This window comes from Plasmodium relictum (genome assembly GCF_900005765.1).
Source record: "Plasmodium relictum strain SGS1 genome assembly, chromosome: 12".
Classification (NCBI taxonomy): Eukaryota; Apicomplexa; class Aconoidasida; order Haemosporida; family Plasmodiidae; genus Plasmodium; species Plasmodium relictum.
This window is the reverse complement of record NC_041690.1, coordinates 2,292,582-2,307,423: the sequence shown is the minus strand read 5'-3', so window position 1 is coordinate 2,307,423 and position 14,842 is coordinate 2,292,582. Positions and strand designations below refer to the sequence as shown.

The 14,842-nt window shown below is 17.1% G+C and overlaps 5 protein-coding genes across 5 annotated transcripts; 4 read left to right on the top strand and 1 right to left on the bottom strand.

Annotated features, from left to right (window-relative positions):
• Positions 1 to 1,182: 1,182 nt before the first annotated feature.
• PRELSG_1260000 (conserved Plasmodium protein, unknown function) lies at positions 1,183 to 2,007 on the top strand (the record flags this gene model as incomplete). Its single annotated transcript, XM_028678415.1, has 1 exon — positions 1,183 to 2,007. The coding sequence occupies one exon, from the start codon at positions 1,183 to 1,185 to the stop codon at positions 2,005 to 2,007; it is 825 nt and encodes a 274-aa protein (XP_028534707.1).
• Positions 2,008 to 2,913: 906 nt separating this feature from the next.
• On the top strand, positions 2,914 to 6,740 carry PRELSG_1259900 (conserved Plasmodium membrane protein, unknown function; the record flags this gene model as incomplete). Its single annotated transcript, XM_028678414.1, has 20 exons — positions 2,914 to 2,955; positions 3,205 to 3,357; positions 3,461 to 3,518; positions 3,617 to 3,688; positions 3,779 to 3,849; positions 3,935 to 4,009; positions 4,214 to 4,265; positions 4,349 to 4,422; positions 4,560 to 4,676; positions 4,765 to 4,838; positions 5,002 to 5,094; positions 5,167 to 5,242; positions 5,351 to 5,449; positions 5,541 to 5,681; positions 5,769 to 5,834; positions 5,910 to 5,957; positions 6,052 to 6,145; positions 6,286 to 6,336; positions 6,465 to 6,532; positions 6,672 to 6,740. The coding sequence occupies 20 exons, from the start codon at positions 2,914 to 2,916 to the stop codon at positions 6,738 to 6,740; spliced, it is 1,593 nt and encodes a 530-aa protein (XP_028534706.1).
• Positions 6,741 to 8,103: 1,363 nt separating this feature from the next.
• Positions 8,104 to 9,609, top strand: RPN3 (26S proteasome regulatory subunit RPN3, putative; the record flags this gene model as incomplete). The annotated part of the gene is made up of 1 exon (XM_028678413.1): positions 8,104 to 9,609. The coding sequence occupies one exon, from the start codon at positions 8,104 to 8,106 to the stop codon at positions 9,607 to 9,609; it is 1,506 nt and encodes a 501-aa protein (XP_028534705.1).
• Positions 9,610 to 10,579: 970 nt separating this feature from the next.
• PRELSG_1259700 (60S ribosomal protein L6-2, putative) lies at positions 10,580 to 11,266 on the bottom strand (the record flags this gene model as incomplete). The annotated part of the gene is made up of 1 exon (XM_028678412.1): positions 10,580 to 11,266. One exon carries the CDS (start codon positions 11,264 to 11,266, stop codon positions 10,580 to 10,582), a length of 687 nt encoding a protein of 228 aa, XP_028534704.1.
• A 1,966-nt stretch (positions 11,267 to 13,232) lies between these two features.
• On the top strand, positions 13,233 to 14,731 carry PRELSG_1259600 (elongation factor 1-gamma, putative; the record flags this gene model as incomplete). The annotated part of the gene is made up of 2 exons (XM_028678410.1): positions 13,233 to 13,241; positions 13,541 to 14,731. The coding sequence occupies 2 exons, from the start codon at positions 13,233 to 13,235 to the stop codon at positions 14,729 to 14,731; spliced, it is 1,200 nt and encodes a 399-aa protein (XP_028534703.1).
• Between the last annotated feature and the right edge of the window lie 111 nt (positions 14,732 to 14,842).

The following is a 14,842-nucleotide window of genomic DNA, read 5'->3' as shown; positions in this document are numbered from 1 at the left end:
CTAATGCTATAAAAATTTGCATTAAACTTTTTATTGTTATCAGAATAATTCTATTTTAAGTTTCCTTAAAAGAAAATTTGATTACTTTTTATATTTAAGTAAACATGTAAAGTTGAAAGATAATTTAATAAATAATATATTATTAACATTATGTAAAAGTTATTTATAGAACTTAAAATATTTTTTTGTTTAACAAAATATACGAACTACATTTGATGTGTTAAATATTATAAGTGAATAAAATTATTTTTTATTATTTCAAATATTATTTTATTTTATTTTTTTTTTTAACTCATTTTAAGGATTTTCACAAGAAATGTTTTATTGCTAAAAATAAAATATATATTATTTCAATGAAAGGAAAAAAAAATCTTGCATTACAATTTATTTTAAAAAAGGTGAGAATGTTGTAAATATAACAGTTTAAAGTACATTTTTCACACTTTCTTTTTTTCTTTTTTTTTAAGGTATTTTAAAATATGTTATAAAAATATGCCTATTTTAAATGAAAAAATCTTTCCATTTTATTATTTTAGTTTAAAACTTTTTTTTTCTTCAATCTTAATAATTTAGAGAATTATCAAGTATTCATTTACGATATAACTAATTAATATTTTAACTTTATACTAAGACTATAATATACAAAAAATATATAAATTATGATTTTTTTTTTTTTTTTTTTGTAAAGTATAAACACGAAAAAATTATGTATATATATATTATTTTTATATATGTTATAATAAATAATTAATATATACGTTATATATTTTTTTTTTATTTTCAAATGATGCTTCCATTAAAAAAAAAGTTCACATATATATTATTAATTATACTAAATTTAAAATAATTAAAGACTAAACGTTTAAAGAGATAATCAAAAATACTATATTTAAATTATTATGTTTTCCATCAAGCATAAATATTATATATGAAAAAGAAAAAAAAGAATATAAAGCTAAATGAAAAATAGAATTCTATAAATTTATATTATCTGATTAAAAAATATAATAATTTTTTAATTTTTCATTAGTTAACTTAAATACAATATATAAAAAAGATATAAATTTAAGAAAACAGATAAATACTTTGTAATTTTTTTTTTTTTTTTTTTTCCTTTAACAAATTTTAATAAAATATATTGAACAATGTTAACACTTAAGTATATTTTTTATTTTTTATAAAATGAATAATTATTCAGATACTGATTCAGATTCTACTATTGAAGAAACATTGGTGATGTTAAATTTTCCACAGTTAAATAATGATGAAAATAAATTAAAAAATTTTAATATTTTTCGTAAGAAAAAAGAAGAAAAATTTAATTTAGAAAGTGAAAATAAAATTAAGATAATTGAAGAGAAAAAAAATGTACATTCTGAAAAAGTACCCAATTCAAATAACTTATCAAAAAATAACACTGTTAATGAGATAAACATTACTGATATTAATTTAACTAAAGATAATGAACATGAAACTCTGAATAATGATAATATACTACGTATTAATAAAAAGGATAATAATGTAAATTGTAATAGTTATGATACTCAAGAAAATAATATATATAGCAATAATGGAGAAGTACATTATAACACGAATGAGAATATTAGAAATGATGATTCTTATATAATTAATGAATCCAACAAAGATTTAGTTGATAAGGAAAAAGAAAATGATAAAACAAATGAGGGCTATTTAGATGATAATATTATAGATAACATACCATTTGAAATTAATAACATAACTTTAAAAAACATATTCACAGAAACTCCTCAATGTATAATAAATAATAAATATAAATTTAAAGGTATTCAAACTTCTAGTATTGGAACAAATTTATATTTTAAAGAACCTGAAAGTTTAAAAAATAAAAATGATTTAAAAAATTATGAAATATCATATGATGATTTTAATAGAAGTATAAAAAATGAAAATAAAATTACTAGAGATAATTTTACAATCTATGAAGGCTATTCTACAAAAATAATTTCTTTTGAAATAGATTACTAATATAACTTATTTTTATATCTTACTTGAAATTAAGATAACACATTTTTTTATTACAATATATATATCTACATTTTTGGCATCTTATATTAATTTTTGTATCTTTTTTACATTTGAAAAAAAAAATATTTAAAAAGAATTTTCATAGGTTTTGATGCAGTAATATATTCATTAAAAAAAAAAAACGAAAAAATTTATTAAAATAAAATGAATACTTGCATACAATGATAATATTTATTCTTGATTTCATATTTGAAATATATAAGAATAGACTTTTTTCTTTGTTATATTGATGATAATTTTTTTTTTTTTTTTGTTGTTTTAGTTTAAATATACATATTGTACATATTTATTTAATTATATTTTGTTTTTTTTAATTCATTTCTTTTTTTGCTTGTATGATACATGTAAGAATTATTATCATTTTTTTTTTTATAAATTTTAAATGTTAAAATATAATATTGATCTTTTGTTTTTATTAATTTCTTAAAATATTTTAAACATTTAAAATATAATATTTTATTTTATAGAAGAAATTTTAATTTTTTTTTTTTCCATTTTAAAAAAGTATTTTTAAGAATTTAAATTTTCCAATTTTAAAAAACCATTATAGAAAAATCAATTTTTTATTATACACAGCCAATTTTTTTTTTTAGGTTTTATTTTTTATTATTTCTGCTATTGTAAATCATTTTTAACATAAAGAAGTTTTCATAATTAATAGATAAAATTCCTTTTAAAAAAAAAATTCTGTTTTTATCTTTAAATTACTTGGTAAAAATATAAGGGCAAACACATTTTTTTTTAAAAATGTTGACTTCGTAATTAAAATTAATTTTAGAGAAAAGTAAAATTAATGTGATAAATATATATCTTATAAAAAAAAAAAAGGAAAAATTTAAAAATCTAATGGATATAATAATTTGGTGTATTTTTTTAATTTTTATTTTGGTTAGTTAATCGAAATTATTAATATTTTAAAAAAGGAAGAATAGATAAACATATATATATATATATATATATATTATAATTTCGATAATAGAAATAATATATTTTAAGCAATATAGTAGAAAGAAAACAAAAAAAGTAGCATATACGATACTTGTTATGATTATAATGTTTGTAATAATAGTAAATTCTAGTATTTAGAAAACAAAACAAAGAGTTTTTATTTATACTTTTAATTTTTTTTTTTTATAGTTAATATTTGCATCTTGCTGGGCATTTTACAAATATTTTGTAAAAGCAAATGAATCAACATTATTAATAGCAGTAACTTTTGTTTTGTCTTTAAGTACAAGCTTTATCTTAGTTCTATTCATACCTATAGACATTTATCTAGTTTCAAATGGAGTATAATCTAAAAGAAATTAATAAATAAAAATTTTAATTGAATATTTATATACACAATAAATATTTTTCTTTTTCTTTATTTTTATTATTATTTTTTTTTTAGAATTTGGAAATTTCTGATTTTGAAATAAACCAAAAAATTGTATCTAAAATTTACCATTGTTAGCATATATAATTAAAAAAAAAAAGAAAAAAAGAATTTATAAAATTCATCATGAATTTCTATACATTCTTTTTTTTATACTTTCTTTTTTTTTAGTTATGTTTTGGATTTTAATTTTTCAAGCTTATGTTGTCGTTCCTTTTTCCTATTTCTATCTTAAAAATAAGAGTAATAACGAAAATTTTAATACATATTTTTTAAAAAAGTGATATAGGAAAAGGTATAAAATAACAAAATATGTATTTTTTTTGTTTTTAGATGCATACAAAAATGAATTTGATGATAATATAATACCATGTGAAAATGTTATAGAATCACTGAAAAAAACTGTAATGAAAAAAAAAAAAAAAAAAAAATCTTATTTTATATATTATTCAAAATAATTTAAATTTATATAAACTTAATATTTTTCAGATATATTTTATATTTTTTTTAGTTGTATTGTCAATAATTGGTCTAGTATATAGACCAGGGCATAAACTTGCAATGGTATTTTTAATTATATAAATATTTTTATTAACAAAATATATATTTAGAAAAATTGTCTAATAAAGTACATAATTACATTATTATTATTAATATAAACTGAATTTTTTATATATATACATATATTATTTTTAATATTTTTTTATATAATCATCAGCATAAAATTTTTTTTTTTTTTTCTAATCTCTTTGTTGATTTATTAAATAGGAAAAAGGAAAAGAACTTGAGTACATTTATGATTTACTGGATATGAAACATAGTTAAAAAAATAAAATAATTAATAACAAAATAAAAATAAGAAATATATTAGTAACAATTTAGAGTTTTTTAATTTTTTTTTAGCTGGAGAATCAGCAGTTCTATTTTTAATGGGATGTGTCGTTTTAATAGGTGTATCATTTTGGGTTACTTATACAGTAATAAAAAAAAAAAAATATATACATTTCTTTTTATTTAAAAGGATTAATAGAATAATAAAAAATAGAAAGCAAACACATTTATTTTTACTTTGTGTTATTTTTTACATTGTTGTATATATATTCTTTTTTTGAAGAGTTATGGAATAGCTTGTTTACCCTTATCATTTCTACAACAAAAAGATATAGAATATGAAAGAAAAGAAATAGAAAATCGTTTTATTAATTTAAAGGAAAAAGAAAGAATGATAAAAGTAAATATATATATATATTTTCTATAAAAACATACATTTAATTTTTGATAAAATTTATAAAATTAAATTTTTCCTAAAATTTTTTAAGAATAAGTATAATTCAAATAGTGAAGTAAAGGGTAATGATAAATATGAAATACTAAAAATAGAACAAATGAAAAGGTATATAACTATATAAAGGAATTTTTAATATAATACATTTAAAAAGTTTTTAAATATTAGTTTAAATATACCTTAATAAATGAGAAAATTTTATTTAATTTTTCATTAAAAAAAATAATTGGTATTTATATGTTATTAATAAAAGAAATATATATTTTTATAGAGTATTAAGTAGATACAATTATAAATTGCAAGAGATAGAAAAAATATCAGAATCATGGCTATCATATATTATAGGAATAATATTTACTTTTAGGTTTAGAAAAAATATATATATATATATATAGTAAAATATATTATTTTATTTTATTATTTTTTTTAATTTTAGAGTTATAACTGGCATAATATTTCTTGTATTTTCATTCATAATATATATATCATTGTTAGCTTCAATAACTGATAAAGTAAAGAAAAAATTTTAAATAAAAAGGAAACAGAAACAAATAATTATATTTAAACATATTTAATGATATATTCATTTTGTATATATTATTTTATTTTTTTTCTTGAAGTATTTTAATTCTATTTGTGCTTACAAATGTGGATTTGTTCTTGAACAAATAAATAGTATTTTTAACTTACTTGATTCTTTACTAATATTTTTTTCAAGGGTTTGCATAATTTTAAAAAAAAAATAAAAATAAAATAATATATTGAAATTATTTAATATTAATTTATATATTTCTTTAAAATACTTTTTAGTTTTTTCCAATAGATATATTAGTTATAGCTAGTTTAGCTATCTATATTTTTTGCTGTTCTTTATATGGTATTGTAAATGTAGGAATACGAATTTTTTTTATCCCAATATATAAACTAAAACCTAAAAAATCATCTCCTGAGGTATTTATTAAAAAAAGAAATTAAATAAAAATAAAAAATTAATTTGAAATGCAATTTTGTTGATATCTCTATTTTATATTTTTGCAGACTATGTTAATTCTTTGTTTTCTAATTATACATATTATATTGGTTCTAATAATGACTTTATTAACAGTAAATTAAAAATAAAAGGAAAAATTGTTATATATAAAAAAAAAATATATTTTCATTTTTTTTTTTCCTTTCAAGATTGCTCCTAACTATATAACATATGGAATACAAAATATTAAACTAAACGTTAGAAAAACTAAAATATGAAAAATAATGAAAAAGAAATTATAATTAAAATGATACATATATAAAAAAGAAGAAAATAATTAAATTTTTTTAGGATAACTTAGGTTACATAAAGTGCTCTTTAAAGACTGACAAAAACGTTTGTAAAATGTCAGTATTATCTGTTTTCTTTAACAAAATATTTTTTGGTTAAAAATATAAATATATATGTTACTATTAAATACAAAAAATGAGATAATTATCTTTGCTTTTTTTAAAAGAAAAATTATTAAATGATATATGAAGAATATATTCCCTTTTTTTTTTGTTATTTTATTGTTATTTTTAGGTATTCCTTATTTTGCAAATAGTTACTTTTTTTCCAATTGGGTATTTTTAAGTATCAAAAAAAAAAAAAAAAAATTAATAAAAATAGATAATACTTTTTTTAATTTTTTTTTTTTTTATAACTAAATTAATAATATATACTTTATTATTCATAATAATTTCTTTATTTAACTTTTTTAGTTATGTATACATTTTCATTTATCCACCATATTTTTTTTAAGAAGAAAAGCCACTTAGACAACATAGATGTAAAAAAAAAAAAAAAAAAAAGAATAATAAATATAAAACATTATTTTATATAATGTATAAATTTATTATTTTTAAAAGCTATTAATACTTTACTATATTTTGATCCTTTTTTTTTTTTTTTTTTTTTACATTCATTAGGAATTAGACATAAGCAAAGATAATTTTGATGAAAATATGAATTTGTTACCTTTAGAAAAATTAACCTAGTTAAGTATTCAAATACATATAAATTTATATTACTAAAAATATTAAATTTAAGTACATTTATTTGTTAATTTTCATATTTACATTTCTGTGAGCCAATAAATATAATTAAAAAAATTTTTTTTTTTAATATTTCTCTATTGATTTATTTATTATATTTTACACTTTTTATATTTGTTTGGGTTACTATATTTTTATTTTTTTTTACATTATTTTTCAATATTTATTTTTATTCCCTTATTTATTTATATCCTTTTTCTTTTTCTTTTTTTTTTTGGTATCCTTTATTTATAAAATAATAAGTAAACATCTTTTATAATTTTATTTTCGATGAGGGTATTACTTTTTTAATTTTTTATATAAAGTTGTTTAATTAGCAAACTTAATAAATGAAAAATCATATTTAGATAAACACATATTAAATATATATATTGTCATAAAAAGGGATTTTACATATATTTTTTTTTATGTAACATAAAAATTAAGTTGTTTTATTTTAGTGTTCCTAAAAATTAGTTCACAATATGTTAAAGAAGCAGTAAAAAAATATATAACTTTATAAAAAATATATATATATATATATATATACTTAAACAAAAAAAAAAAAAAAAAAAAAATTAAAATACTATTTTATTTTATTAAGCATGCAACTTAAATTTGTAATTTATATAAGTATTTTTTTTTTTTTTTTATCAGAAATATCAAGTTCACATTAATTTTATGACTTTATAGTTTTACACTATTTTTGTAAAATTAAAAAATAAATGAACATACATAAAAAAAAAAAAAAAGAGTATAAAAAAAGCATAAAACAAATAATAAAAATAAAAATTATGTTGAATTATTTTTTGAAAAATATATTTTTAACTTTAATAATTTTAGACTAAATATAATTATTCATAAAAATCAAAAGAAAAATGCATTTTTATTAATGCAATTAATTAAATAGTACCTACTACTTTATAAATTTTGTTAATTAGTTGATACATTTTTTTGCCTTTATTATTCGTTTAAAAAAAAACATTTTAAGTGTAGCGTACATTATTTAATTAAAGAAAAAAAAAAAAAAAGATGTAATATATTTGAACGAATAGATAAAAATTTATGATAAAAAGTAAATAATAAGGAGAAATATTTGAAAACATATATATACATGTATATAAGGAAATTATAAGTGCATAATATAAAATATATTTACAGAATCTTTAAGAACATATATTTTGAATAATTTAACATATACAAATTAAATTGAAAAAAAAAAAAAAAAAAAAAAGAGGTAATAAATATATTTATAGAGGAAAGGAAATTAATATATTAAAAAAAAAAAATTTTTTTAAAAAAAAAAAAATTAGAATATCTAAGAAATATGAAAGAAAAATATAAAAAAGTAGAATATGCAAAAAATGATGTTGAAATAAAGGAGATTGAAAAAGAGGATATAAATGTAACTTTTGTTAATAATTTATTAACAAGTATAAATTATATAAACAATGCAATAGTATATAAAGACAATAGGTATATATTGAGGATGTTAAAATATATAAAAGGTATGAGATTAAGTATAAAAAATGATAGTCAAACTCTAATGCCGATGATAATAAATTTAATTAATAAAATATTTAAAGAAACATATCCTATATATGCAATATTAAACAAATATATAAATGAATTTAAGGATTTGATTAAAGAAATAAATGAATTTTCAAACATAAATGATAAAACATATAGTAATTCATTACCCGAAATAGAAGTTTTTTTTTATTTAATGATTTTATTATATTTATTAGATAAGAAAAGTTATGAAGAAGCAATGGAATTATCAACAGTTATAGTAAATAGAATAAATAAATTAAATAGAAGATCATTAGACTATATAAATGCAAAAGTTTATTTTTATTATTCATGGGTACACGAACTAGGCGGAAAACTGTCAGAAGTGAGACAGAAGCTTTTATTTATATACAGAAATGCATGCTTACACAGAGATGTTATGACTCAAACAGTTGTATTAAATTTAATTTTAAGAGATTATATTAAGCATAATCTATATGACTTAGCAGTCAAATTTGTAAGTAAAACTTCATTTCCAGAAAATTTATCATCTAATGCCCAGTATGCTAGGTATTTATATTATATCGGAAAAATTTTAGCAATTCAATTAGATTATAGTGAAGCTCATAGCAAATTAACTCAGGCTATTAGGAAAGCACCTCAAAATAGTCAAAGTGCAAAAGGATTTAAACTTGCAGCCGCAAAAATGGATATTGTTGTTGAATTACTTATGGGAGATATACCTGATAGATCATTATTCAGTAATAAGTATATGAGAAAGAAGTTAACTCCATATAAGTACGTTGTTTTAGCTGTCAGACATGGAGATATAAATAAGTTTTCTAAAGTTATGAATGATTATAATGAATTATTTTTACGTGATGGGGTTTACCTTTTAATTAAAAGAATTCATCACAATGTTATAAAAACCGCATTAAGGATAATTAATTTATCTTACTCTAGAATATCCATTAAAGATATAGGTAAAAAAATTGGTGTAGAATCTACATTAGATGTAGAAGGGATAACGGCTAAAGCAATTCATGATGGAGTTATTGAAGCTACAATTGATTATGAAAATCAATACTTGGAATCTAAATCAAATAGTGATATCTATATAACAGGAGAACCAATGAAAACATTTCATAAAAGAATAGCTTTTTGTTTACAATTATATTCAGATGCTATAAAGGCAATGCAATATCCCGATGAAAATGAAAAGAAAGAAAATGAGGAAGCAAAAGAAAGAAAAATTAGACAACAAGAAGAATTGGCTCAAGCAGAAGAAGGAGATTTAGGAGATGATAACGATTTGTTATAAATTAAGAAAAAATTATATTTATATATTTGATAATGTGCATTAACACTTAATAACATTTATTAAATTACGCATTTTTTTTCTTTTCTTTTTTTTCTCTTTTCTTTTTTTTTCTTTTTTTCTCTTTTTTTTTTTCTTTCTTTTCTCTTCTTTTTTTTTCTTTCTTTTTTTTTTTAAGTTATAATAATAAAAATAATAAAGGATAATGATATATATATATATATATATTCAATTTAATATTACATAATTTTGTCATTTTTATATTTGATCAATATGAATTTCATTTTTTAAGAAAAACTCATTCTATAAAAATTCATTTTAATTTATTTTACAGAAAGGTACCTTTTTTTAATATTTTTTATAAAAAATTTTAGTATTAAAATTAGAAAAATAAAATTTTTGAAAATGTTCCCTATTTAATATTTTTTATCTGTTACAAATATCACATACAAAAGAATTTTACCTTGATATATTTTCTCTTTGTTAACCAAATTTTTACAAATTTACTAAAATGCTTCACTCTATAATTTTTTAGTGTTATTGAAAAATTTTAACTTAAGGATTTTTATATTATTTACCTTTAATAAATAAAGAATAAAATAAATTTTGCTATAAAAATAAATATTTCTATATTATATTTATATATAAATAATACTTATTTATTTAACTTTATTAAATTATATTGTGTTAAATAGTAAAACTGTTTTCAGAAATATTTTTTGCTCAACTTAATTTTTTCATATTTTGTTATTTGTTAAATATAGATATTTATAAAAAAAAAAAAAAAAGAAAAAATTTATATATATATATATATATATATACACAGAACATAAAAGAATTCATGAAATTATACATACGTAAATTTTTTATTAAAAAAAAAAAAGAATAAAAAGAAAATGTACATATATAATAATAATAATAATAATAAACGAAAATAAACATATATGTGTAAAATGAAACAATTTACAAATATCTAAAATTTCATTTTATGTAAACGCATGTCATTTCTTAGAGTGAATTTTGATTTTAAATATGAGTAGAAAACTTTATCTTTTAATATCTCTGGTTTCAATAATTTTCCAACTTCTTTTTGTATTTTTTCTAATTTTTGAGTTTTTGGATCATTTTTTCTAATTTCTTTTATTTTTTCGATAACATTATTCATAAAAAGGGATTCATTTTTACTTTTAAGAAGTTTTTTTTGTTTTCTTTTTATATCTAACGATTTGATAAATGAATTATCATCTATATCTTCAACTTTTTTTACAAATTCTTCTTTTAATTTTTTTATATTATCAAAATTAAATATATTAGTTGAAGTAACAACTAAATATCTAGGATCAACTCTTTTTAAGGGAACCCCATTAACTTCATAAGGTCCTACAATAACTAATAATCCTGATTGCAAAATTTTTGTGATAATGCATCTTTTACCCATATGTTTTCCTGACAGTATTATTGCAACTTTTCCTATTTCAATTGATTTTCTTAATTTTCTTTGTACAATAAATTTCTTTTTTGAGGCTAATCTTCTTCCGTAATATTTCTTAGCAATTGTTTTTCTAGCTTTTACTGGAACTAAAACTTTTTTTTTCCCTTTTATATTATAAAACCTTACTCCATCACCTTCAATCACTTCTTTTTTATTTATTTTAACCATTTTTAATTAAAAAAAAAATATATATTTGTAATAATAATATTAATTGTAATTATTTAAAATAAAATGAAAAAATTAAGGTGTATTCTTAATAAGAAAATCTTAAAAAAAAATCAAGATACATTCAAATTTATAAGAAAATTATTGAAAACAATGTTTAAACTATATTAAAATAATATATATATTATAAATACATATATATATATATATATAAATATATAAGTTTTTAAATAAAAAATAAATGAGAATTTTTTTTTTTTTTTTATATATAAAATCAGGTATATTTTTTTTTTTAATAAATTGAGCAGAAAATATTATATTTAATAACATAAAATTTTTTTTTTGTTTAAAAAATTTTTAATTATTAAATTTCATGAATATTTTTTTTTTTTTTTTTTTTAAGATATACAATAAAATATTTTTAAAAATATTTAATTTTTGAAATATATGTAAAAAAAAAAAAAAAAAAAAAAATGCGAATACTAAAAAGAAATAAAAGTTAAATAACAATGTGAATTGATAGAAGAAAAAATATATATATATATATATATTAATTAAAAATATTCTTGTATTTAAGTATTTTTAAAAAAATTCTATATATTTGAAAAGATGAATTTTTTATTCTCTTTGTTTAAGATCTTGCTTATTACAAAAAGTGTAAAACTTTTTATTAAGAGCTTAAAAAAATTTTACAAAAAATTTTTTTTATTACTCTTTTTTTAAATATATGAAACTTTAATAAAAGTTTTATGTCTATTTTTGATGATGATATATATTTTTTTTTTGTTTGAATAAAATGATAAAATAAAAAAAAGGAACTAAAACATTAAAATAAAGTTTTTATATTTGCAACTAATTGTTTTCATCTTTATTGTAGCTAATTCATACACCTGTATTATAGAAAAATAATTTTTTCAGTAAGGTTGTGCTTACCTTCATTTATTCTTAATAAAATTATTAACTCTTAATAATAATTTATTTTTATAATTCTTTTTTTAAAATTATTCTTAATTAAAAAAGTTCTAATTTAAATTATGTTTTTTTTTTTTTTTTGCTTTTCCGTATTTTATAGAATAATTAAAAATAAAACCACTTATATACCTATTAATTTCTATGTAGAATAATAAAATAAAGGGCATTTTACATTTTTTTTTTTTTTTATATCTTTTTCTATAAAAATAACAGTACTTATGAGATGATTAAATATAAATATGTCAACATTTTAGCGACCATTAAATTATTTTTTAAAAGGTATTTTCATATTATGAAATAAGGTATAAAAAAGAAAATTGTAAAACACACAAAAAGAATAATAATGTAAATTAATATTATTTTTATAATTAATGAGAAATTCTTTATAACGTAATTTTTATAAAAATGCATTTAAGAAGTTCGAATTAATACGGTTTATATGATAAATTGTAAGAAAAGGAAAATATTCTATAATTATCTCTATAGGTTATTTTATTTATTTTATTTTGTTTTATTTTTTTTTTGTTCCTACAAAATTTATTTTAAATATATTAAGAAATTCTAAATCATTAAAATATAGTTTTTTTTTTCCTTCTTAAATAATCAAATGATTCATATTATTAATTCTATAATTTATTGTTATATACCTGAATTTAACTTTTGTTAAAAAAAAAAAAAATTGATCATTTCTGCAATATCACGTAAAAAAAAAAAAAAAAATATTTATATATTGCATACATTACATTTTAATAAAAATATTTCTTTTCTTTTTTTTATAATGTAATATATGAAGAGGTTGTAGTAATATTTATTGGACTATTTTTTTTTGAAATATTTTTTTCAATTTTCTTTTTTAAAAGTATTTTAATTTAAATTCTTTTATTGTTGAACAATTTGAAATATTATAATTTTAGATATATTTAATTGATATTTATACAATTATTTTCTTATATTTTTTTTAAATATTAGTTTATCATTTAAAGAATATTTACTGAGAATGGATTTAGTAAGATTATAAAAAAAAAAAAAAAGAATAAATGAAATATATAAAATAAAATATGAAAAAAATATAATTATATATTTATGTATGCATATATGTATATATATATATTTATTTATATAATAATATGTGTATTTTATATTTTTTTATAATATTTGTTACAGATATACATGTATTAATATTTTAAGTAATACTTATACAGTTTTTAAAAAGTTTATTAGTTACATTTAATTTTACTAAAATAGGACCATTTATATTTTTAGTTACACTTGCACAATTTTTTTTTTTTTTTTTTTTTTTTTTAGAAATTATTAGCACCAAAAAATGATATAAGATCTTTGAAAGTTCAAGTAGTTGCTTCTTTTTGTAATTTGAAGTTAAATATTCCTGAATTTAAATTAGGAAAAGATGATAAAAGTGAAGAATTTTTAAAACATTCTCCTTTAGGGAGATTACCAGTTTTATTAACTTCTAATGGTGCCTTATTTGAAAGTAATGCTATTTGTAAATATTTATGCAATTTAAGAAGAGAACATAACTTATTGGGACAAGGAATTTTTGAAGAAGCAGAAGTAAATATGTGGATGGATTTTAATACTTATGAATTAGAAATACCAATATGTTGCTATGTAACCAATAAATCATGTGAAAAATCTTTAAATCATATAAAGGATTCTTTTAATTGTTTAAATAATCATTTGTTATTAAATCAATTTATGGTAGGAAATTTTATTACTCTTGCTGATATATGCATTTGTGTTATTATAAACTTTGCTTTGAAATCAGAAAAATTAGATGAAAGTATCCTTAAGAAATATAAAAACTTACATAGATTATTTGATACTATATCTAATCAAAAACAGTTCAAGTATGTTTTTTCTGATTCTAACAATAAAAAAGCTCAAGAAAAAAATAAAAAAGTAGAAAAAAAACCTAATGATAAAAAAAAAAAAAATAGTGATGATGAAGATCAATTATTAGAGGATGAATTTACTGAAAAAAAACAAAAAAAAACTAATCCATTAGATTTATTACCACCATCTTCGTTTTCCCTTGATGAATGGAAGTATAAATTTAGCAACGAAAAAGACTTACTTAACAATGCTATGCCTCATTTTTGGAAAATTTTTGATAAAAATGGATGGTCATTATTTTATATGAAATATGATAAATTAGAAGATGAATGTCAAATTTCTTTTGTTGCTTGTAATATGGCTGGTGGGTTTTTACAAAGATTAGAAAATAATTTTTCTAAATATTCATTTGCTGTTGTATCTGTTTTAGGAGAAAATAAATCATATGATATTGAAGGAGTTTGGCTATTTAGAGGTACAGAAATACCATTTGAAATGAAAGATCATCCATCATTTGAATATCATATATTCAAACAATTGGATGCAAATAACGATAGTGATAGAAAAATAGTAGAAGACTATTGGTGTTCTAAGGAAACAATAAGTAATAGACCTGTTGTTGACAGAAAAGTTTGGAAATAATTAAGAATAATTAAAAAAAAAAAAATGGAAGATAGAAATAGTAATATTATAAAAAAATACTTTTCTACTGTAAAAAAAAAAAAAAAAAATTCTATTATATAAAATAGTCAT